Source organism: Brassica napus, chromosome A5, assembly GCF_020379485.1.
Source record: "Brassica napus cultivar Da-Ae chromosome A5, Da-Ae, whole genome shotgun sequence".
Classification (NCBI taxonomy): domain Eukaryota; kingdom Viridiplantae; phylum Streptophyta; class Magnoliopsida; order Brassicales; family Brassicaceae; genus Brassica; species Brassica napus.
In genome coordinates, this window is record NC_063438.1 from 13,988,948 (window position 1) to 14,014,353 (window position 25,406).

The 25,406-nt window shown below is 34.0% G+C and overlaps 3 protein-coding genes across 4 annotated transcripts; 1 reads left to right on the plus strand and 2 right to left on the minus strand.

Moving 5' to 3' along the window:
* Positions 1-4,585: 4,585 nt before the first annotated feature.
* On the minus strand, positions 4,586-6,966 carry LOC111215881. Its single transcript, XM_022720094.1, has 2 exons — positions 5,536-6,966; positions 4,586-5,410 (listed from the first exon to the last, which is right to left on the minus strand). The coding sequence occupies exons 1-2, from the start codon at positions 6,964-6,966 to the stop codon at positions 4,586-4,588; spliced, it is 2,256 nt and encodes a 751-aa protein (XP_022575815.1).
* A 7,294-nt stretch (positions 6,967-14,260) lies between these two features.
* BNAA05G15190D (stress-response A/B barrel domain-containing protein UP3) lies at positions 14,261-15,033 on the plus strand. Its single transcript, XM_013858583.3, has one exon. It carries the CDS (start codon positions 14,320-14,322, stop codon positions 14,938-14,940), a length of 621 nt encoding a protein of 206 aa, XP_013714037.3. The 5' UTR covers positions 14,261-14,319; the 3' UTR covers positions 14,941-15,033.
* A 2,940-nt stretch (positions 15,034-17,973) lies between these two features.
* Positions 17,974-24,282, minus strand: LOC106417897 (jacalin-related lectin 11-like). 2 transcript variants are annotated; one of them, XM_013858618.3, is made up of 8 exons: positions 24,243-24,282; positions 23,226-23,443; positions 22,524-22,952; positions 22,173-22,437; positions 21,893-22,086; positions 20,912-21,340; positions 18,859-19,317; positions 17,974-18,773 (listed from the first exon to the last, which is right to left on the minus strand). In XM_013858618.3, exons 2-8 carry the CDS (start codon positions 23,424-23,426, stop codon positions 18,522-18,524), a joined length of 2,229 nt encoding a protein of 742 aa, XP_013714072.1. In that variant the 5' UTR covers positions 23,427-23,443; positions 24,243-24,282; the 3' UTR covers positions 17,974-18,521. The 2 variants fall into 2 exon arrangements, with proteins under 2 accessions (XP_013714072.1, XP_048635484.1); XM_048779527.1 differs by lacking the exon at positions 24,243-24,282 and having other exon boundaries at positions 23,226-23,562.
* Between the last annotated feature and the right edge of the window lie 1,124 nt (positions 24,283-25,406).

Consider the following 25,406-nt stretch of genomic DNA (forward strand, 5'->3'; position numbering starts at 1 on the left):
GTTCTCAGGAAAATCATCAAAGAGAAATCCGCTGCAGGTATGATCAAAGTCTTAGATCATCTGTTCATGGCTAAGTCACTTCCAAACCGGATTTATCTTAAGCAGAGACTGTATAGCTATAAGATGAGTGATGGAATGACTCTTGATGAAAATATAAACGACTTCTTAAGGCTGATAGCAGATCTGGAACATGTCAAAGTGATGGTTTCAGATGAAGATCAAGCTATTATCTTGCTTATGGCTCTACCAAAGCAGTTTGATCAACTAAAAGACACTTTGAAGTATGGAAAAACGTCTCTGTCTCTGGATGAGATTGTTGGAGCTGTCAGGTCCAAGGAACTTGAACTGGGTGCAACTGGAAAGCTGACAAGGCAGAGTTCAGAAGGGTTGTTTGTTCAAGACAGAGGAAGATCAGAAAGAAGAGACAGAGCCAGTGACAAAGGGAAGCACAAGAACAGGTCAAAGTCTAAGGGAAAGAAGACCTGCTGGGTTTGTGGTAAAGATGGTCACTACAAAAAACAGTGCTTCATATGGAAAGAAAGAAACAAGCAGCAGAGAGACAGTTCTTCAGAGCGAGGAGAATCATCAAATGTGACTGGACAGATCACAGATGCAGCTGCTCTTATGGTTTCAGAATCTTTGTTGTCACTTGGAGAAGAGTTTAACAAGATATGGATCATGGATACTGGGTGCTCCTTCCACATGACCCCAAGACGAGATTGGTTCATCACTCTAGATGAAACATGTACTGGAAAGGTGAGAATGGCGAATGACACATACTCAGAAGTTAGAGGAGTTGGAAGCATAAGGATAAAGAATGAAGACAACTCCACTGTTCTCTTAACAAACGTGAGGTATGTGCCTGGAATGTCAAAGAACTTAATCTCCCTGGGTACACTAGAAGATCAAGGTTGCTGGTTTCAGTCTAGAGATGGAGTTATGAAGATTAACAGAGGCTGCAGGACACTGATTAAAGGGCAGAAAACAGATACTCTCTATGTTCTTCAAGGATCTGTTTTAACTGGAAGTGTGAATGCTGCTGTTGGTCCAAGAGATGAAACAAGACTGTGGCACAGAAGACTTGGGCATATGAGTCAGAAGGGTATGAAAGCACTGGTGAAGAAAGGATATCTCGACAGTGCAAAGGTTACAGACATGGATTTCTGTGAAGATTGTATCTATGGGAAAGCACACAGAGTAAGCTTTGGAGTTGGAAAGCATGTTACAAAAGGAAAGCTTGACTACATCCACTCAGATCTATGGGGATCTCCTAATGTACCTCTGTCATTAGGGAAATGCCAATATTTCATCTCTTTCATAGATGATTATTCTAGAAAGACATGGATATACTTTCTCAGGAAGAAAGATGAAGCTTTTGCAAGTTTTCTAGAGTGGAAGAAGATGGCTGAGAATCAATCTGGAAGGAAGATCAAGACACTTAGAACAGACAATGGCTTAGAATTTTGCAACATGGAGTTCAACAATCTGTGCAAAGAAGAGGGAATTGTAAGGCACAAGACTTGTGCTTACACACCTCAACAGAATGGGGTTGCAGAGAGGATGAATAGAACCATTCTAGACAAGGTGAGAAGTGTTCTTAGTGAGTCTGGTCTACCAAAGAGCTTCTGGGCAGAAGCTGCAGCAATTGCAGTCCATCAGATAAACATATCTCCATCTTCTGCAGTTGATTTCGAAATCCCTGAAGAAATCTGGACAGGATCAAGACCAAAGTATGAAGAGCTGAGAGTGTTTGGATCTGTTGCTTACATTCACAGTGATCAAGGTAATCTCAATCCAAGAGCAAAGAAAGCTGTCTTTATTGGCTATCCTTCAGGTGTAAAGGGTTACAAGTTCTGGTTGGTGGAAGAAAAGAAATGTGTTGTCACCAGGGATGTAACATTTCAAGAAGACAAGATGTACAAGCATCTGAATCAGTCTGCAGAGCCACGACCTGAATCACAAAGAACAGAGATACCTCTCATTTATGAAATCAATCATGGAGATTTCAGTGATTTAGGTGGAGCTGAGATGGAAACAGAAAGAGATCAAGAAGCTGATAACAACACTGAAGATAAAGAACAAGCAGAGAGTTCTGAAGATGAAGAGTATCAAGGAAACAATCATCTTGAGAATTATCAGTTGGCTAGGGACAGAGAGAGAAGAGTTACCAAGAAACCTAGCAGATTTGAAGAGTTTAACATGGTTGGTTTCGCCTTAATGGTAACAGAAGATGGAGGATTTCCAGAACCTTCTTGTTTTGGTGAAGCAATGAGAGACAAAGATTGGAGGTTGTGGAAAGAAGCAATGGATGAAGAGATGCAGTCACTGCATAAGAATCAGACTTGGACACTCATAGAAAGACCAGAAAACTGCAAGGTGATTGGATGCAAATGGGTTTACAAGAGAAAGGCTGGTATCCCTGGAGTGGAACAACCAAGGTTCAAAGCTAGGCTTGTTGCAAAAGGGTATCTACAGAAAGAAGGGATTGACTATGAAGAGATTTTTTCACCAGTTGTGAAACATGTTTCAATCAGGCTAATGTTGTCATATGTGGTGAATCTCGACCTTGAGCTGGAACAATTAGATGTCAAGACTGCATTCTTGCATGGAAACTTAGATGAATACATTCTGATGGAGCAGCCAGAGGGTTACCAAGTCAAGACAGGAGCTGATGAAGAGGTTTGTCACTTGAAAAAATCTCTCTATGGGCTTAAGCAAGCACCACGTCAATGGAATCAGAGATTCAACACTTTCATGAAGAATTCTGGGTATCAAAGGAGCAACTATGATAGCTGCATCTATTTTCAGAAGCTTGAAGATGGGTCATACATATATTTACTCTTATATGTGGATGACATGCTTATTGCAGCAAAGAAAAAAGAGAAGATTCAAGAGTTGAAGAGTTTGCTGAGTAAGGAATTTGAAATGAAAGACTTGGGAGAGGCTAAGAAGATTTTGGGTATGGAAATCAAGAGAGACAGAGTGAAGGGGACGTTGGAAATATCTCAGGGAGATTATTTGAAGAAGGTCTTACATACATTCAGAATGGAGCAGTGTAAAGGTGTTCAGACACCATTGGGAATTCATTTTAAACTCAGAGCTGCTGAAGAAGAAGAACTGGCTGCTCAAGCTGATTACATGAAGACCATTCCCTACTCTAATGCTGTGGGAAGCATTATGTACTCAATGATTGGAACAAGACCTGATCTTGCTTATCCACTGTGTGTTGTTAGCAGATACATGAGCAAGCCACTGAAAGAGCATTGGCTGGCTGTTAAGTGGGTCTTAAGATACATCAAAGCAACACAGGATCTCAAGCTCGTCTACAGGAAGCAAGATAGTCTGGAAATCAGAGGTTATTGTGATTCAGATTATGCTGCTGATCCAGACAGAAGAAGGTCAATCACTGGATTTGTATTCACTGCAGGTGGAAATGTTATCAGCTGGAAATCAGGGTTACAAAGAGTTGTAGCATTATCCACTACTGAAGCTGAATACATGGCTTTAACAGAGAGTATTAAAGAAGCAGTTTGGCTGAAGGGGTTAGCAGCAGAGCTGGGTTTTGTGCAAGAACACGTTGAAGTTATGTGTGATTCACAAAGTGCTATCTCACTGGCAAAGAACTCAGTACATCATGATAGAACAAAACATATTGATGTGCGTCTGCATTTCATTAGAGACAAGATTGCTGATGGAGAGATCAAAGTGAGCAAGGTATCAACTCTGTGGAACCCTGCTGATATTTTTACCAAGACAGTTCCTGTGAGCAAGCTTCAAGAGGCATTGGAGCTGCTCAGAATTTCAAGTCACTAAGTGAGAAGAACAAGTTACCGGAGAAGGGAAAATCCAAGGACACTAAGAAAAGAATCAAGTTGGGGTTGGTATTCAAACCAAGGTGGAGTTTTGTGGAAGTTAGTTTGAATCCTAAGCTCTGTTTGTAACAGAGTTGTCTTTCAAGAAGAAGAAGAAACCGTTGGGATTGGTCTGAAGCAAGACAAGACTGAAGACTTGGTTTCAAGGAGAAGGTTTCAACATAAAGTGAAAGGCAAGTGTTTCACTTTGAGACAGAGGGTTCAAGGCACAAGCTTTCTCTCGCAAAACTCGTGATCTCTGTCACAAGGACAGAACCGTACACTGAAGCAACGCACCAAAAGAGGAGACAAAGAATGCAGGCCTGCAACGAGCCGTTTACTCTTGGCGTTAATGGTGCAAAGGGACAAAGGAACCAGAGTTAAGAAACTGATCACTTTATTTAACTCTGGTTTGTTTCACTACTTCCTGTCCCTTTATATACAGAACATGTATGTCTGTATAGTGTGTGCGTGAGATAAGAAAAACAGAGAGAGAAGTGTAAAGATTAAAGGCTCGGTTTTGAGCAAGTTCTTAGTGGATTTTCCGGATCTTCTCCGGCGAGACGTAGGCGTCCTCCCAAGGGCCCGAACTCGTTAAATTCCCTGTGTCTTTACATTTCATGTTCTGTGTTCTTTAGTTTCCAAACAAACACACACGAGAGTTTTAACTTCAAACTGAGAGAGAGAGAACTTAAACACAAACAAAGAAACTTGTTTTCAACGTTAAGTTAGCTCTAATCTCCACAGTCTAGGGATGTGCTGAAAATTAGAATGTCGTCGAAATAGACAACCACAAACTTGCCAATGAACGGACGGAGTGCCTGATTCATCACCCGCATAAACGTACTCGGTGCATTAGAGAGGCCAAAAGGCATTACCAGCCACTCGAAAAGACCTTCCCGCGTTTTGAAAGCCGTTTTCCACTCATCACCAGGACGAACTCGAATCTGATGGTAACCACTTTTTAAATCCAGTTTTGTAAAGATTGAAGCAGTGCCGATTTGGTCCAGTAAGTCATCAAGCCGTGGTATAGGAAAGCGGTACCGAATAGTGATTTTGTTGATCGCACGACTATCTACACACATCCGCCACGACCCATCTTTCTTTGGGATTAACAAAGCAGGTACAACGCACGGGCTAAGACTCTCGCGGACATAACCTTTAGAGAGTAAGTCTTCCACTTGTCTGCGAAGTTCATCATGCTCTTGCGGACTCATTCTATAGTGTGGTCGGTTGGGAAGAGGTGAATGAGGAGCTAAATCAATGCAATGTTGTATGTCTCTTAGGGGAGGCAAACCCGCAGGAAGATCATCAGGGAATACATCCATAAACTCTTGTACTACTGGCTCAAAGCTGGGAGGAACTGTTAGTGTCGCACAGTTCTTAGGTTGTGATGCCATGAGAACAAACAAGAAGTCCGATCCGCGAAGCTCTTCCTCAAACTTCGATTGTGAAAGCATGAGAACTGGTCGGTCTGAAACTGTATCCGTAGGGTGAGATGCAGGTGTAATACGAGTGTCAGGGGGCGAGGCGATGTCTTTTGAAGGCAGTAGCGTTATCTTTTTTGACTCAAACATAATGAATAAGTGTTATTGAACCCATCATGTGTTGTTTGTCGATCAAATTGCCAAGGACGCCCCAAAAGAAGATGGCACGCATCCATAGGAACCACATCACAACAGACCAGATCACGGTAACTCGAACCTATTGAGAACGGGACTTTGCATCGTTTAGAGATACGAATATCTGTTTGTGTGTTTAACCACGCCAGCTTGTATGGTGTAGGGTGAGGTTCAGCGAACAGGGCCAGTTTCGCAACAGCTTCTTCTGATATCACATTGGTGCAGCTGCCTGAGTCAATCATGAAACGACAAACTTTCCCTCGGATTGTACAAGAAGAACGGAAAATATTGGATCTCAACCAAGACTCCTCGATGCCTGGAGGACTAAGTAAGTTGCGACGAATTACTAGCAGGTGACCCGTATCTCCACTGACTTGTTCCTCTGTAATATCTGTCGTCGTGTCGATAACTTCGTCATCATCATAGACGACCTCATCGTTGGATAAAAACACTCGTTTAGGACAATTCTGTTGGCGATGACCAATTTCTCCACAATTAAAGCACTTGAAAGTTGGAGTTTTAAACGGGGGTTGAGTGCCTGCAGAGTTAGTGTGTCCCGCTGGACGTTGTTGATTATCCTTTGTGCTTGCCTCTGCAGTAGACGAATTAGACTGCTCTCCTGAAACAGCAGTACGTGTTCGAGCACTTGAAGATGACCAAGAACTCTGTGACGATTTTAAGTTCTGCTCAATTAAGATTGCTCGTTGATGAGCTTCAGAAACCGAGTTTGGGTTGAATAAGAGTAGATGGTTCTGTATTTGCAGTCTCAAGCCACCAATGAATCTTGAAACCAGTTGATCCTGCGTTTCGAGAAGAGTGTTTCGAGCAAGGAGGGTGAAAAATTCCGAAGCGTATTCATCAACCGTTTTACTTCCCTGTCTCAGATTCTGCAATTGATTGTACATTGTCCTCGTATAATTATAAGGGAGAAACGCTTTACGCAAGAGACGTTTTAGTTTGTCCCATGAGTTCACACGTTCTTTCCCTGCTCGACCTCGTTGTTCTTTCACTTGTTGCCACCAGGCTGACGCCCTTCCTTTGAACCGAGTTGCTACTAGGGGAACTCGCATCACATCAGGCACCTGTTTGAACGTCAGGAGCTCTTCCACCGAACTGATCCAATCGAGCAGTTCATCAGGTTTTAAGCTACCGTTAAATTCTGGCAGATCAAGTCGAAAACAAGAGTCCCAGCTGCGATGTTCACCCCGAGGAGCGGCTATCACATCACGATGTTGGGGTAAAACTCGCTGCTCTTGCAGTCCCGCAAAAGGGTTTTCATCAACGAGATCGTCATCATCTTCCTCAGCAAGGTTTTGTTCACGGCGATTGTGACCCTGTGGAGCTGGAGGACGCGCTTCTAACACCGTTCGCATCGCTGTTTCTATAGAGACTTGCAAAGTCTCACGAAATTCACGGCGAAGATCAGCCATAGCGTCTCGCATAGCTTCTGCTTGGTCATCAAGTTGCTTCTGAATATCCTTCTTAGGCGGCATGATTAGGATCCTTTGTCTCTGATACCAACTGTTGCAGCAAGTATATGGGATAGGGCAAAGATTCAATCAACACGAGATTGTTTCCTTGACGTCTTCGATCGTAAACTTATCAAAGTTTATAAGCAAAGGCGATTTGCAGAGAAGAAAGTCTCTAAAACTTTTATTAATCAAAAACCAAGTATAGAAGAACACAAACGTTCTCTATATATATTAGTCTAACGATAACACCAAAAAGGAAAAAGCACTTATCTAAAAGACGTAAAGAATTGGAATATTACTCCAAACCTTATTGTAATAATAAAAGGAAATAAAACCAAAGACAAAAACGTAACTTGTAATCCACGCAAAGATGTGCTACATCAGAAGCCAATCTAAGAGATGATCTTGTTTCACAAACAGAATTCTCATTTTTTATTTACCAGACTTGTTTAAATGTTTGTACCCCATTGTGGTTAAGACTATCGATTCAAAGGGAGAACTTATTTTTAAAATTTCAACCAAATGGTGTATGTGAGTAAAAAAACTCGGTAGGAGTGTAGGACCGTCTGTTGTGTTGGTCACATCGAAGGTACGTGGAGCCACATGCGCAACAACATACAAACCGTTCAACTAATTGTAAAATAAAGTTTAAAAACATTTTTCCTCATTGTGAAAAGGGAAATTTGCCAAAACTAACTCACAACTTGATTTTAACTTCAAACTTATACCCAAACTTGAATTAAATGTAAAATTAACCTAAAAGCCTTGTAAAATTAAAACACAGTCCTTTGTAACAAAAAAAAAAAAAACAGAAGTCATTTTTACGAATATAACTCCAGTAAGTCGTCTGAATCGTCTAAGATGTTAGAAATAGTCTTGACGACTTACTTTTAAGTCGTCTGGTACCAATTTATCTTAAAAATAATCTATAAATTTTGTAAAAAATATTTTTGATGAGTGAAAAATAAAAATCATGAAATTATAAAACAGTTTTAATTGATATAAATTAAGATATGATAAAATTGATTTGTTTTCAAGATAGATGAGTGGAAGTAGTGAATCATGATATTTTTTTGGTTTAGGGGTTTGGCAAACATATGTTGTAGTATTGTATGTATTCTTAGGATTAGATTTTGGAAAGCTGAAATATTTTTTTTCAAAAATTAATTTTCACCTATATGTGTTTATTTTTGTGTGTAGTAAACACTTTTCAAGTTTGATTTGATTTTATGAAGTGTTTAATTAGATAAATAAGTTTAGAGGTTATGTTTAGGGTGTGGATGACTTATATTTCAGTCGTCTGGTGAATAATTTTACCCAGACGACTTATATTTCAGTCGTCCAAATATTCCTGCCTAAAACTTTTTAAAACATTATTTTCCCGCTTAAATAATTTAAACCAGACGACTTAATTGTAAGTCGTCTGGGAAGTCTTCTATTTTAGTTTTTCGCTAAAAATATTTTAGTTTCCCGCTAAAAATATTAAAGTCTTCTGGATGACTTACAAGTAAGTCGTCTAGGAAGTCGTCTGAATCAAAAATATTTAACCTAATTGGATTTTTTGTCTCCCTATATAAAGAAAAAATTACACATTCTCTTTCATTCTTTAAAATGGCTGCAACAAAAATATAATGTTCATCATTCTAAAACTCTTCAACCTCTCTCTAATCTCTTTGAACTTATAAACACTAAGTTTTATATCAATTTATTGGTTTTGTCTCATGTCTTACTCACTAATTTATCTTGTTTTTGCATGTTTTTAATCAGATGGTTCTCATCTTCCACTCATTTAAAGGTAGATCTATCAATTTTAGATATGTATTTTTTTTGTATTCTATAATGATAGATTTATCTAATCTTCTACTAATTTTCTTTGTTTTAAGTCATTTGAACGTTTTTGGATATGCAGGTTTTTCAAATCTGGATTTGGATATGCAGGTTCTTCAGATCTGGAAGACGTTTGGGACGACTTACATGTTAGTCGTCTAAAATATAATGCGCTAGACGACTTCTAGAAAGTTTTCCAGACGACTTCCAGGAGGTCGTCTGGACTTCCTTGAAGTTATCTGACGGAGTCTTCTCCTATGTCTCTCTCTTTCATAACAGATCTGAGCGTTTTGCTAAGTTTTTATGTCTGATTTTTCTTCATTTGGTAACTTTTGTTGTATAAAGTTCTTAATTTTTTTTTCCAAACTAAAACTTTTCAAACCCACTCTAATCTCTTTTTTTTGCAGGTTTTTAATCAGATGACTCTCATCTTCCACTCATTTAAAAGTAGCTCTATTAATTTTAGGTATGTATTTTTGTGTGTTCTATAAAGGTAGATTTATCTAATATTCCACTTATTTTCTCTGTTTTTAAGCCATTTGAACATTTTTTGATATGCAGGTTTTCAGATCTAGATTTGATATGCAGGTTTTTCAGATCTGGAAGACTTCTGGGACGACTTACCTATTAGTCGTCTAAAATACAATGCGCTAGACAACTTCCAGGAAGTCTTCCAGACGACTTATGGGAAGTCTTCCAGACGTCTGGGAAGTCTTCCAGACGACTTTCGGGAAGTCTTCCAGATGACTTCCGAGAAGTCTTCCAGACGACTTCCGGGAAGTCTTCCAGACGACTTCCAGGAAGTCTTCTTCCATATCAAGTGGAGTCCAAGCATGTCTTTGTAGAGGAATGATCTATAATAGTTTTGTTTGTGGTTTGTTTTGTGATTTGCATGTCTACTCTTTTATTTGTGCATTTTTTGTAAAATCAGTAATAATGTTTTCCAAGATATAATATATGTGCTAACAATGTGTTTACACATTTACAAATCAATGAAATAATATACTTCAATAGCATTTTTCTTATGTTTGGATCTCCCATATGCAATAATAAACTCCTTTGACCTTCTTCTCATCTTAATAAACAAGAATGTTGGTAGCCTCATATTGATATAACATTTTAATAAGCATTTTAACCATTCTTCCAACTCATAACAATAATACTTAAGAGATGGATACAAACAATAGTAACTAGTCAAAGCATATCACACTTTTTACAAGTTTGTGTTGAAAAACTTAGTCAAATTTAGCAAAACTTGGTTACCCAAAACATTTTAGTCCCATATTTCACACTTGCTCTAACCATTCTCCATACACTGCATGTAACTGACACATCATCTGAAAAAGTCAAAATAAAACACATTAGCAAACATAGAACAAAGAAAATGAAAGTTTATTAAAGATTGGCGCGGACGACTTCAATCTAAGTCTTCCAAACGACTAAAATATAAGTCGTCTGGTCAACGCAGAGGTTATTTTTGCAATTGTCTTTGAAATTTGTTATCTGAGACGACTGAAAAATAAGTCGTCTACTTTTGTTTGGTTAAAAAAAACTCCAAAAAAACTAGACCACTTACATTTCAGTCGTCATAGGTTAGTTTTGCATTTGACTGAATTATTTCAGAAGTATGACTTTCCTGGACGGCTTACATTTCAGTCGTCTGGTGAAAAATTGAAATATCAATATTTTGTTAAAACTCGACGACTTACAATTAAGTCGTCATAGGTTATTTTTGCAATTGAAAATTCAATATTTAATTATATATAGACGACTTACAATTCAGTCGTCCGTCCAATGACTTACATGTAAGTCGTCCAGGATTTAAGAGGTTTGACCAGAATCTCGGAATAAAATTCTGGACGACTTACATGTAAGTCGTCGGGCGGACGACTGAATTGTAAATATTCTCGGTATAATTAAATATTGAAGTTTTTTTTCAATGGCAAAACTAACCTACGACCAGTTACATGTTAGTCGTCGGGTTTTAATAAAATGTTGATATTTCAATTTTCCACGAGACGACTGGAAAATAAGTCGTCCAGAAAAGTCAAAATTCCGACAAAATCCAGTCAAATGCAAAACTAACCTATGACGACTTACATGTTCTTTGGATATTTTTTGTAACCAAACAAAACCAGATGACTTAACTTTCAGTCGTCTCAGAAAACGGATTTCAAAGTCAATTGCAAAAATAACCTCTGCATTGACCAGACGACTTCCAAGTAAGTCGTCTACAGCCATACGACTTACCTGGGAAGTCGTCTGGACGAACAGATCTGGAAAAAACTCGATTTTATACCTTAAATTGGTGAGATAACTTCTTTAGAACACATAAGGCTTCTCCAAGCACCCATAATCTCAAACGAAAGTGACCCACCCAGAATCGTTAGCTTCTATGACTCTATGAACCATAAAAAATGTAAAATCAAAATCTTAGTTTTTTTTAGCTGAATGTGGAGAGAAAATGAGAGAGATGTTGTGTTTAGTTCATAAGAATGGAGAAAGAAGAAGGATAAATCGACTTTGTGAGCATTAAGAGCTTCAAATTGGTTGTTCATGGTGGTTAAGATATTGATGACAATGACAATCTTGTAATTATGAGATGTTTATGAGATGTTTCGGTGGTTATGAGATGGTGAGTGATGGTTTGATTCCGTCGGAGACCCAGTGATGCGTTTGTTGGTTTAAACAGATCCGGATCTTCTTTCTGGTGCGCGGTGCAGTACTAAGCCGGCTCTGATGTAGGGTGTTAATTCTTCCATCGGATTTGTTGAAGCTTTGCTCAGGCATGTCTCTGTGGATCCTTGTTTTCGTCATTCAATCTCGCTCCTGTTCCGTTTGCTTCAATGGTTGAAGCGGTTCTATGCGGCGCTTTATTCCTCCTTTGGAATGGGTCCGGTTTGGTGTCTTATTTCTAGATTCCGGCTTCTTTAAATCTCTTGGATGATGGCTTTTATTTGATCAACTACAAGGGTAGAATTGGTTTGGCTCTTGGGGGAGCAACGGTTTTGTCATTATTTGTGGATCCTTATGGAGCAACGGTTTGTGTTGATTTGCTTCTATCGCGATTTTTTCGAAGCATGTTGTTTTTTTCTTCTTAGCTTAATAAGCTAATGCTACTGTTAGTCTATCAAAGTTCAAAATTTGTGGAATTGATCTTTTAGATACGGATCTCCAGCTGGTTTCTTCTCAAGCTGCTACTGTGGATAATAGAAGAACCAAGCTGACTGGAAAAGTCTGTTTATGCTTTAATAGTCTGTCCCCTAATCTTGGATCTTTGATGGCAAACATGCTACATAAAGCCTCCTTCTTTCATGCTGGAGAAAGGAGCTAAGCTCATCTGATGATTAGAGTTTATAGCATGTATCTCTCGATAAGTATGGTGTTGCTACGAGCATTGCTATCAGCGTTACGCGGGTTCATTGCTACCTATCTTATCTGGCGACTTGGGTCCCCACTGGTTAGTAATTCACTATCCAAACAGAGGCTGTCAATGGAGTCTCCATGACTGGCTGACGCAGCTTCCTCGCTGGCTGACGAGCTTCTAGCATGTTTCTTTTGTTCATGCTTTGTTTGGGCACCTATTGGTGTTCTTTATTTTCTGCTTTTTTCTTCTTTTTATTTTGGTAACATTTTTCTCCCAATCTTCTGTTTATGAGGTGTGTGTTATTAGGAAGTCAGTTTGTTTTTTCTAAACTTCACATTATGAAATACAACCAGTGTTAAAAAAAAAAAAAGACAATCTTGTAATTACTTGTAGATGATGAGAGTGAGAGAGTAAAAATATCATGTTCAAAAAAAAAAAAAATTTGACGGCATTTTCGTGAATTATATGAACTTGTGGGGTGAATAAGGCAAAACTAATTTTCAAAAAAAGAAAAAAATTAGTTTTGTGTTTGACTTTAAGTTCTAGGTCAATTTTACAAAAAAACCTTTGTGAAAACCTCTTTGCTCCAGTTTATTAATGATTCTACTAGGATCTTTGAGTTTTTAGTCCTAGAAAATATGAATTATGAGAATTAATGGATAATAGGATTACAAGAGATAGCATGATGCAATGTGCTACAGCCAAACATGAATCTTAGAACATGTAAATGTAACATTTCTTTTAATTTGTAATACCATGATTATCTAGTGTTAAAGAAAAACATTTCCGTGATTTATTTTTAATATTTTTTTCGATCATATTGGTTAGAGATTTTGCATCCATGTAGAACCAATTTATTGATTAATATATATGAGTTTAAAATTAGAGCTATTCTAGTTAATATTATACTTGGTTAAAATCCCGCGTGCTTGCGCAAGATGACTACTTTGTATACAATATACTATTACTTATATTACGTTTTTACATATTATAAAATAATAAATTATATTAAATAATTAAGAAGTCAGTAATTATTATGTAAATTATTCTTGTTTATTTGCAATCATCTTATGGTAAATAAATCCAAGGAATCACATTTATCTATTTTATATAGTATATAATTGGATTTAATAATATTAACATTGATATATACTATATAACTAATAAGACTATCTATTAAATAAAGCTTCATACTAATAGGATCTTATAATTATTTGCAATTTATGACCTTTAATAGTTAGTAATTTATAGTCATTTAAAAATATAATGAAAATTTTGAAATTAAAACATTAAGTTCTCAATATTTTTTCAATGCATATTTCAAAAATAAAATGTTTCTATATTTTCATATAAGACTTTAACTCATTGTTTATAAAATTTTCAGTGTGAGGTTTTTAATTGCTTTGGTAATTTATAATCATTTTTAACAATTCAAAATATAACATATACATAAAAAAAAATTTTATCATATGATTAATGTATTTTTAATTTATTTTAATAATATAAATTAAACAAAAATGATAGAAGATTCACAAATTGTTATCAAATCTTAATTATTCAAAATCATTAATTATCATATATATATATATATTAATCATACTAGGTAATTAAGTATCTTTTATTTTTTTAAATGAAAAATATTTTTTGTACATTAATTAATTTTATAATTATTTTAATAGAAAATATAATATATGTTTAGATGACGCAATTTATTTCTCTAAAAATTCTAAAAATCATTTTAATAATGATACATATCATAACTAAAATGTTGTAATGTTTCTAAAATAAATAGGGATTACTTTATACTCATTTATAGTGGATAAAACTTGGGCTTGTTAAATATTGGGTTTTGGTGTATACAAAAAATGTTCTTATTTATCATTTTAGAAAACATTATGATTGTAATTTGAGGTTCTTTGTTGTTGTTGGGTTGTCTTGTTTAGAGAACTATGTAACTAAACTTTTCAAAACATGGTTATCTTAGATAAGGATTTTAAAATTCATTTTCTAAAATATTTAGACAGAAATCTTTTAACGATTTCTTTCAGTATTTGAAATATTTTTCCTTTCCGGTTATCTTAATTATAGATTTTTTTATTCATTTGGAACTATTTATATATATGTATCTCAGTTTAGTCTTAATCATATCTCTAAGGTTCCCTTTCTCCTCAGACGCTGTCATGTCTCAAATCATCGAGCACATCGTCCTTTTCAAGGTCAAAGACAATGTCGACTCCGACAAGATTGAAGCCATGGCCAACGACCTCAAGAACCTCGGCACCATCGACCAAGCGCTTTACCTCTCCGCCGGTCCTATCCAACGTCTCATATCCCCCCTGGGCTTCACACACGTCCTTCATAGCCGGTACAAATCCAAGGAAGATCTCAACGCGTACGTGGCACATCCTGTTCACCTTCGCGCTGTCGAGGAATGGATGCCTATCTGGGAAGACGTCATGGCCTTTGATTATATCGCCGATATAGTCCCCGGGAGCCTAACACCACCTCCAGGATCCGTTGGGAAGATCACGTTACTCAAGGTGAAAGAGAACCTCTCAGACGAGGCGAAGATGGAGATCATGGATGTGGTTAAGGAGAAGTCTGCAGGAGCTGATCAGATCACAGTGGGACTGGGAGAAACCTTCTCTCCGGTTAATGCAAAGGGTTTCTCGATTGCATCGGTTGCGTATCTGAAGGTTCTGGGAGAAACTGAGACTCTCCAGGACTTGGTGAAGGAAAAGGTTGGTGATTATGTCGATGGTACCATTGTTGTTGAGTTCGTTGTACCTTTGTCCTCATAAGTCTCTGTGAAAAAAAAAAAGCTCAAGTTTCAATTACTTGAAGCCTTTGTTACTGTCGAATAATAATGTTTCAGAAACTTTGGACCATGCAAAGCCTTCCATTTTCTTTATTTGAGATTTAATTCAAAATATGATTATTGCAGTTTTAAGATAACTTGACCAGCCTACCGAATTAATTCTAAATCTTATTTAGAATGTTGGTTTTGTTTGTTTAAGTGTTAACAAGATGCAGGACACATAGCTTCAGACTTCAGTGATCTGATTCGGGACAAATTTTGTTTAGAAATAAGATGTGGAACAATGATCAACTTGAAGCAACATGCACGACCTATAACCCACATGTTAGGATGTCAAATGGGTTGTTTTTTTTTCTTCAAACAGCTATTCTATTACACAAGATTGAGGTTGTCAGAACAACCAATATAATACAATTCCCTATGGAAAGATCTTGCTATCTTAGCTAATAAATCACACTATACATTTTCCGAACGAGGAACAAAGACAATCAATAACTCCGTGAATCTGATTTTCAACTTCATAAACTCCTCCAGCTCAGTGTATAAGTTCGGCCATGTTTCGGGGTCTTTGATCATCCTTGCAGTCGGTCCCAAAAGATTGATATGCCAATACCTGAAGCATACAATCCATTGTCCAAGATAAAGCCTCCAGTTCTGAATGCAATAGGGAGATTCGTCGGTGTTGATTCCTTACTCCCAAATATCAACCAAATATAAAAATATATATTAAACTAAATATTTGAATTAAATATTAATGTAATAGATAATTTTTTAGACGTTCAATAATAATATCTTAGTCTATTTTGGATACATATTATGAATTAACATCATGTCTGGTACAAGTTAATTTTTTTTTGGGAATTTAAATTTTTTCGGGATCTATCGGGTATCCATTTAGTTTCAGTTCGGATAAAGCTCATAACCTGAAATACAATAAAACAAAATATATTCGGTATTTATGTCCGGTTAAGATTGATTCGAATTTATTTTTATCAGATCAGGTGCGGTTCAAATTTTCGGATTCGGTTTATTTTCCCACTTCTCGTGGTAAATGTATAGCCTTTTCGTAACTTTTAACAAATAGTCATGAACTTCTTGTGGCTATTTTTTGGTTATAGTCGAAATTTGTACTAGTGTTTATTAATATTTTATATACATTTTAAAGCATAATATATGTTGTAAGAAACCAATATCTAAAAGTACGTGTATGTACTGGAGTTTGAATGCCTTGATCTTAAAACTAATTATCCAAATTTCAATCAATCCAGCTCTAAGAACCTCAAAAGTATTTTATTTACATCAGATTGAGTGACTCGAATATTGATTTTGAATTATTTAGGTTCGTAATACATAATTTAAGAACTGACCCTGCATGAAATATCATCTCGAAATGTAGCATAAGTGTATATTTAGAGCATTTCCAAAAAAAAAACTCTGTAACTTCAAAAAAAACTTAAAAACTTAAAAATTTCAAATTTAGTGTTTTAAAAAGTGAAATTTTATATTTGAAGTTTCACTACCAAAACTCTAAATTTGAAGTTTTATCTTTTTATTTGTATTTTGGTCCTTATAATTAACTACACATAATATTTATGATTATTTAGCACTTTTTCTTTTATCTTTTTAATTTTTAAAATTTTGTATATCATAAATATTTTGAATTTATTTTTATAAATTCAAATTTTACACATAAAATTAATAAAATTTTAAAATAAGATTTGTAATATTTTAAAACGAGAACTAAACAACAAGAATATTACAAAAGAAACTTAATAAAAACTATTAAAACGATACATGAAGATATAATTATTGCAAAATATTTAAATATTACAACAACACTAATAGTTTAGTAAATTTGCTTCGGAACCTCTAAAATATTGTCCAAACAAATTTTATGTAACCGAAGATGGAGCATTAGGGAAGTAATTTTATGGAATAATGTGATATTTTTATTTTACTTTAATATTTAATAATGTATTTCTGTTTATAATTTTATATTTTAGTGTAAGAGTTTATTAGTTGATATTACTGTAATATTTTAATATATGTTCTAGTTAGTTATAAAGTTTTTATGAATTTATATTAATTATGACAAATATAAAGACCATAATGTAAATTACAAGTAGTTTTGGAAATTAATTTGAAGTTTTTCTTTTGGAGTAGAACACTTCGAAATTTTAAATATAGAGTTTTGCAAACTATAAAATAGAGAGTCTTTTTGGAAATGCTTTTAGTGGTTATACATATGAGTGGGCATTTCGGCTTTAACTACGAGTTCGGTTTAGGTTATTTGTGTCTAAGAAAACTTTAACCAAAGTCAACCCAAATTAGTTTGTTTTTGTTTATGTTCGATTTGGTTCGGGTTTTGTTCGGTTCGGTTCGGTTTTAGTTTGCTTGGTTTGTGTCTGGTTCGGTTTAATTTTGTTTTGTTTGTATTTTTCAGTTCAATTGAGTTGATTTTTAATTTTTTATAGTTTAATTACAAAAATATAATTTATAAAACATTAAAAATCATCATTTAACACTAAATCATTATTTTTAAATATTTAAACATAAAACAAACATCACAATAAATATGCAGAAAATCTAATCCAATAAAAAAATTTTATTATTATCTTCAAACGTAATATAAATATCATAAATAACTTTCCCGTTTTGATGTTAATATATGAGATTCATATTCTTTTAATTAATTTTAGTTGTGTTTATTCTATTAATCAAGAAGTAAAATGTATAAAATGTTTAGTTGTGTAGTCTAAATGGTTAAAAATATTAAATCTTAATCTTAATATTATTAGTATATGTAATTAGTATATGTAATTAATCTAATTAAAAACATCGGTTCTTTGGTTTGGTTCAGTTTAAAACTAAACCAAACCGAACCATTTGGGTTGATAAAATCTTGAACCAAATGGTTTAGACATATAATTTGGTTCGATTTGGATCGGTTTGGGATCCGTTTGTTTGGTTCCTTTTTTTTTTTGCCCACCCCTAGCTCTACATCTTTTTACTTGTGATAATAAATTATTTATAAGAAAGCATTTCACTAACCATTCAGAAAATGTAAAAATACCATCAAACACCATCACAAATTTATCAAATCGTACCTGCAAGTTGCAATAATGACTGTCAACATGACCTCATACTGATTTGTTGATGTCAGGTTGATGATTACGGACGATCTTGCTTTACAAAGCTGGTGAAAAGAAGAAACTGGCAATAACCATTTTCATAGAGATGCTAGCATAAACTTTCCTTGCGGATTTTTTTATCTTAACTGTTTGCTTTGCAGTTAAAGCTATCTACTAAATTGAGCGCCAATAACATGACTGTTTTCATCAGTGAAGAGTTGAACTCGAAGGCTGGGTCTGCTAAATATGAGCTGAAGTCAACTTTCAAGAAAGGTAGACATAAGAAACAGAAACATTGTCTTATTACATGCGATTGCATAAATGTAAAACAAGTCAGACAACAACATGATACATAGCAAATCATATTGCAACATAAATAACGGTGCAAGACAGGTACCAGACGACGATTCCTTCGATAGCTTCAAATGGTTGCTTATTCGGTGATGGGAACCACATGGACCCCAATCTGATTAATCAGGGCACTGGATTTTCCGTGGAATCCGACGATCTTGTAACCTTCCTTCTGGATGGCGAAGCTGGAAGCAGATTCGAGTCCGAATGGTGGAGAGGTGCGTTTGTTAGTCTTGAACCTAAGCATTGTTATAACTCCACTTTCAGCTCCAACTACGTTATCGTGACAACCTTCTATAGATGTAATGTACTCACTCGGATAATCCAGCTCAAACTGTTATAGTAAAAGAACATTGTTAGGCTATTTTAAGTTTAAAATAAAAATAATGCAAATGCATGTATGAGAGAAAGTGAATCACCTCCTCGTAACCAAGCAACGTTTTCTTTCCATGTTCTTTGCCCACAATCATCTCACTAGTTTCATTCTCGTACTCAAACTTGAGAGAGGCAATACCAACATCTCCTTGTCCTACGTATATCTTCTTCACATTTTTGAAAACGCCATCGTCCCAAAAATCTCCTCCATCACCACCATGTCCTTGGAGTTTCTCTGAAGGAGGAGAAGGAGGAGAGAAAGGAGAGTAATACACCCCAATACTGTCAATACAAGAACCTACTCGTCCATGGAACCCAACAATAACATTTCCTTTGCTCTCATGCACGAACTTGGTACCAGTCACCGTTCCAATGTTGGAAGAGGTTCTCCCTTTTGATGTTTTGAAAATTAACGACCTAAGGACAATACATCCATAAGGTTGAGTAACAGCGTAGCTTCCCTCCACAGATGTGATATATTCACGTGGATGATCAACCTCAAACTGCAAGTAATCATAATACAGTGAATTTTCTATAAATTAATAATATCAAAATTGCAATAATTTATTAACTATAAAGTTATTATTTTATGATTTAATAGAATAATATACTTACAAAAAAAAATTAAAATAGAAGTCACAACTTCTCTTCATGTGTGATTATTTTAAAAATGAACCTTCCCTAAAAAATCGTATTTCATTTATTTTCAATCAACATTAAGTTATCACAGCTTATATTCTTGACACATATAACAACTCCACCTATAAAATAATAAAAATCTGTTTACAAAAAATCTAAGAAACTCTTATTAAAAGTTATAAATATTTTTTTTAAAAATGATGCATTAATTAATTTCTTAATTAGTAGTATAATATTATTACAACTTAATGTTAATTAATATTTTATTATAAAATAAAAAATAAAATTTGTATGCTATTTTCATAAACCCTCTAATTATGGTCTATATTATATTAAAATAAAAGTACTATATGAATTAAATATAAAACTATATTAAATTGATAGATTAAATGATTTTCTTTTTATAAATATTTCATTTAAATATCATTTCCATTCTATTAAAATAGAAATCACAACTTCTTTTCATGCATGATTATTTTTAAATTGAACCTTCCTAGAAAATCATATTTCATTTATTTCTAATTAACATTTTGGCATCACATAAATATGACAAATCTTAAAAACAAATTTCAAATATCTTTTACAAAATAATGCATTAATTTATTTCGTAATTATTATAATATTATTACAAATTAATGTTAATTAAGATTTTATTATAAAATAAAAAATATATTATAGTTTATATTACATGAAAATAGAAGTGCTATATGAATTAAATATAAAATTGATTAATTAACTTATTTTATTTAAAAAACATTTCATATAAAATATCATTCACCATTAAAACGGGTAAACATTCGTAAACTATGTATAATTTTTTTTTAAAGTAATGTGTAAATTATTATGGCATAAAAATATATTTACTTATAAAATCCTGTTATATACTAAAATTATAGATGTTAAAGTATATTTTTTTAAACACAACAAGGAAATATAAATAAATATATATTTTGTTATATAGAATAACTAAATAAAATTTAAAAATATTTTCTATGAAAACTTTAGAAATTAAAAATATATATTTTGAAAGAGATTATCTATTTGATTATTTCAGATTATGAATTTATTGTACAGAACTTGAAATTATATTAGTATGTAATAAAAAAAGTAAAATGTATAAAACAATTCTGTATATATTAATATTGTCAAATACAAAACCTAAGCAATAAGATTATAGAATTATATTGATATAAACTTAAAATGTAAATATCTATGAGTATATCTAAGTTATACATTTATAAAATGTATTAATTTCCCGCACGGACGTGCGGATCAAGCTCTAGTTTTGTTATTACTATCATATTTTGGAATATTAAACCTAGGACCATAAAATTTTATTAGTATATATGTCGTATTTATTAATTTACTAAGTATTAATTTATAATATGTATACTGTATATTAGTAATTAACATCTTGAATTCATGAAGTGAATATTGGTTAGAAGGAATTAGGAAAACCTCATATTCGGTTCCTTCCTTAACCCCTCGCTGACGCATCTCCACTTGACCAGCTATGTCATAGTCGAACTTGATATGCCTAATTGCAGTACCATCGAATGTAACATATACTTTTCTTAAACCATCACAGTCACCGCCATCGTCATAACTTCTGCCTGTAGTTTGACCACCTTCCATTGCTGATTTGGTTGATGGAATCCTGATGAAATATGCTCCAAGAGAGTTGAGATTTTTCTCAGCAAACCCATGAAATCCAATGATTTTCTTCCCGTTGGCTGCTAGTGAAAACTTAGTACCCTCGTTAAACCCCATGAGATCAGAAGTCTTCTGGTTTGTGATGAATCTAAGCGACTGAATCACACCTGTTGATTCATCGTAGTAACCCTCAACAGATCTCAAATATTCATTCTCCAAATGGATAATGTCAAACTGCATACAAAAGAAACAAAAAAAACGTTGATAAATAAATAGAATTGGTATATTCACATAACACGTTTTGTAATTTAAAAATACTATTTAATAGTTCATTTTAAGTTAGATGTTTTTTATTTTAATTTGAAGGGTATTTGAGTTTTGAGATATTGAAATGCAAATTTTGTATTAGAACTTTTTTTTGTTGCACTATGCATATCTAGATGTTTTAAATGTTAAGGATTTTGCATGAAGCATCCAGATGCAGATTTAAAAGAATACTCTCTCCGTTTAATAAAGATAGATTTTCTAATGGTTTCACACATATTAAGAAAATACATTAAATTACTATAATAAGTGCAATTTTCAATATATTTTAACAAATATTAATTCAATAAAATAAATTAAATTTTTTGAAGTTGACAATTTTTTCATGGAACCATAAAATATTTATTTTTTTAAAACAGATTTTTTTTTTAAATATCTATTTTTTTTTAAACAGAGAGAGTAACATTTAAGCATCTGCATTCATATGCATCTTGGGAATACAAAAACGGCCTAATTACATACCGTTTGAGTCATCCCACGACCAGATACACCATGGACTGGTCCAACAATAGTTTGACCAGCCTTCTTATACTCAAACTTGATGAACTGAATTCCTTCAAGACCACCTCGTACATGTATCTTTGTTACACCCTCGTAATCTGATCCATCATCCCATTGAACTCCTCCTTTTCCGCCTTTAGGTTCCACCTTCAACGCTATCATTTAAAAAAAAAATTTCATTCTTTAATGGTTCATTGTTTGCAATAGGCATAATCATTTGCATTAGTAATTATGCAGGTACCTGTTTCTTGAGAAGGGAAAACTTGAGAGTAATATGCACCAATGCTATCAACACAAGAACCCACCCGTCCATGGAATCCAACAATAGCATTACCTTTGCTCTCCAGCACGAACTTGGTACCAGTCACTGGACCAATCGTTGAAGAGGTTCTCCCTTTTGATGTTTTGAAAGTCAATGACGTAAGGACAATACAGTTGTAAGGTTGTGTAACAGCGTAGCTTCCTTCCACAGATGTGATATATTCATATGGATGATTGATCGTAAACTGCAATAATAGATAATAGATTGTTCATAGAACTAACTAAGTTTTAACTAAAGCGTCCACCTGTCAAGTTGAAACAAATGTTTAACCTCATGTTGTGTTCCGGTCGTCACCCCTCGCTCACGAATTTCCTCATTGCCAGCTTTGTCGTAGTGGAACTTGATATGCCTGATCGCAGTGCCATCCGTTGTAACAACAACTTTTTTTACACCATCGTAGTCACCACCATCGTCATAACCTACACCTGTAGTTTGACCACCTTGCATTGCTGATTTGGTTGGTGGCATCCTGATGAAATATGCTCCAAGAGAGTTGAGATTCTTCTCAGCAAATCCATGAAACCCAATGATTTTCTTTCCCCTGGCTCTTAGTGAAAACTTAGTACCCTCGTCGTACCCAATGAGATCAGAAGTCTTCATGTTAGTTTCAAACTGAAGCGATTGTATCACACCGGTAGACTCGTTGTAGTAACCCTCAACAGATACCAAATGTTCGTTCTCCATATGCTTTATCTCGAGCTATGTAAAAAATGATAAAACAGAAAAAAGATCGTTTGTGGTGCCAATGATATATAGGATTAAGTTTAATAAAACAGTAAATCGGCTATAACTGAAACGATTTTTTTAGACGGCGCGTAGATGCCTACTAGACACTAATCTTGTATAGAAAATCTAATTACGGTCTAGCAATTTTCTGAACATTTAGGACTGAAGAGATGAAGTTTCGTCTAATTAATTATTTAGAGACCTTTTTTTTGGTCTAAATGGTATATTTAAGACACGTTTTCATACCGTTTGTGTCAAACCACGACGATCAGAGACACCATGGATTGGTCCAACGGTTGCTTTTCCAGCTTTGACATACTCAAACATAATGAACTGAATGCCTTCACGACCACCTCGTACATGTATCTTTGTTACACCCTCATAATCGAATCCATCATCCCATTCTTTCCCTCCATTTCCACCTTTAGCTTCCACCTTTAGGACCATCGTGTACTGCGTAGTGTCTAAAGATTTTGTTGCTTAGTCATTAATTTATTTGAATCATTACCAACTTGAGCGGAAAATGCAAATTCATTTTGTGGAAACAAAGTAGAGAAATTACTTAGAACATACCTAAAAACTTTTTTGTCACAAATATAGATCTTAAAAATAAAAATGACCAAAATAACGTAAATGTTTTATAAAAAAAAAGTAAATATAGAGTTTAGCGTTTAAGGTTTAGAGTTGAAGAACAGGGTTTTTAGAGCAACTCCAACCCATTGCTATTTTCACCTCTATAATAACATTTAGAGGTGAAATTGCTCCAACCCACTTCTATTTCTTCCTCTATAATAGAGATCTCTATTTTTTCCTCTATTTATAGAGGAAGAAATAGCATTCCTCTATTTTTTTAGAGATTGCTATTTTAGGGAAATACATTGGAACATATATCAACTCTATTATAGAGTTTTCCTATTTTAGTAGTGAAAATAGCAAAATACATTGGAGATGGTCTTACAGATAGGATTTCAAATTTAAAAAAAAAAAAAAAATTTAAAAAAAAATACTATTTTGATTATTTTAGTTTTTGAGATCCATTTTTATTATAAAAACTTAAAAAAAATCTACCCCAGAGAATTATCCAACAAAGTAAGCCGATGTTAATTTTCAAAAGAAAAACAAAGTAAGCCGATGTTTACTGGGTTGAGAGTAAACAGTTTTCACTGCTTTATATGTTACCAAGTGGAGTGAAAATATAAAATCAACTACTTTATATAAAATATGAGAGAGAGAGAGAGAGAGAGAGAGAGAGAGAGAGATTACCTCTTCTGCTGGAGTAGAGAGAGAGAGAGAGAGAGAGAAAAAAGCTGATGAAGAGTTGAGTGATGATGTAAAAGCAGGCACCGAAGGTGCCCTTTTATACATGATTTTGCATTTCTAAATTATACAGAAATGAATATATTAATCCTTACATAAATCATAGTCCTAACTTTATCATTTTCTAACTCATCACGATGCCACCATATTCGTGAAACTTCCAATATATCCAATTTGTATTGACTGGTGACTCATGGTAACGTACAGGCGATAAACGTGCATTTTGGAATATTTTAATCATTTAATTATCTCTCTCTTGCAACGATCTTATGATCATTTGATCAATTTTTATTTGGATCCAAGCAACCTAAACACGCATTTGGAACTCTTGTGTTTTTAATAAAAAAGTGTAATATGTATATGTTCAGGTTTTACCAAAAAAAAAAAAAAAATGTATATGTTCAGGTTATTTTTCTCTAGTTTAAGATTTTCTAAATTTCATAGGAAAAAATATCTTTTGGCTACTTCTTTCTTAATTATATCTAGTTGTAATTATAACTAAGTAAACGGCCGAGGTTTACAATGCCGCTAAACTTAAACTTCGAATAAATAAACATTTTTGATTAAAAAAAAGGATAAGTAAACATTTTCTTTTCTCACCGTTTAACGTGGATCCAACAAGAGGTTGAATGCTCGTGGATCTCAAAGTTTTATAGTAGGCATACTAAATTAGCCGATATAATAGGGCATGTTGAATTTCTTTTTAGAATTTTTTTCATATTTTAAATCCGGTTTGACGTTTTGAGGCATGTGCTTAAGATAAAATCAAATTGAAACTTGTACTGAATCGATCGTTCTGTATGATCTATCCCCTATATATTATTTGAGAAGCATTAACATTTTTTTGTAGCCACGTGTCATCACTATAATGATTCTTAGAATCATTAGAAAAATAAGTTGGTCCATTTAAATATATAATAAGTTTTTTATTAAACCACAATAAATGCATTATTAATGTGATTCATTATTTCATTAAATAAGATTACGGAATTGCCTAGTGTGACTAAAGTATATATGACAATTAATAATTTTGAATAATAAAGATTTGATAAAAATAAGTGTGTATTATAATTATATTTGTTTAATTTTAAGCTATTAAAATAAATTAAA

Bases quoted from the DNA above. Each gene is read 5' to 3' on its own strand.
- LOC111215881 (XM_022720094.1), bottom strand. From the start codon at position 6,966: ATGCCGCCTAAGAAGGATATTCAGAAGCAACTTGATGACCAAGCAGAA. The intron at 5,411-5,535 runs GTCTGTTGTGAT...GAGTCAAAAAAG, and splicing joins GTTCGAGTTACCGTGATCTG to ATAACGCTACTGCCTTCAAA.
- BNAA05G15190D (XM_013858583.3), top strand. From the start codon at position 14,320: ATGTCTCAAATCATCGAGCACATCGTCCTTTTCAAGGTCAAAGACAAT.
- LOC106417897 (XM_013858618.3), bottom strand. From the start codon at position 23,426: ATGGTCCTAAAGGTGGAAGCTAAAGGTGGAAATGGAGGGAAAGAATGG. The intron at 22,953-23,225 runs GTATGAAAACGT...TTTTTTACATAG, and splicing joins GTCGTGGTTTGACACAAACG to CTCGAGATAAAGCATATGGA. The intron at 19,318-20,911 runs GTTTTCCTAATT...GATTACTTGCAG, and splicing joins AGGAAGGAACCGAATATGAG to TTTGAGGTTGATCATCCACG.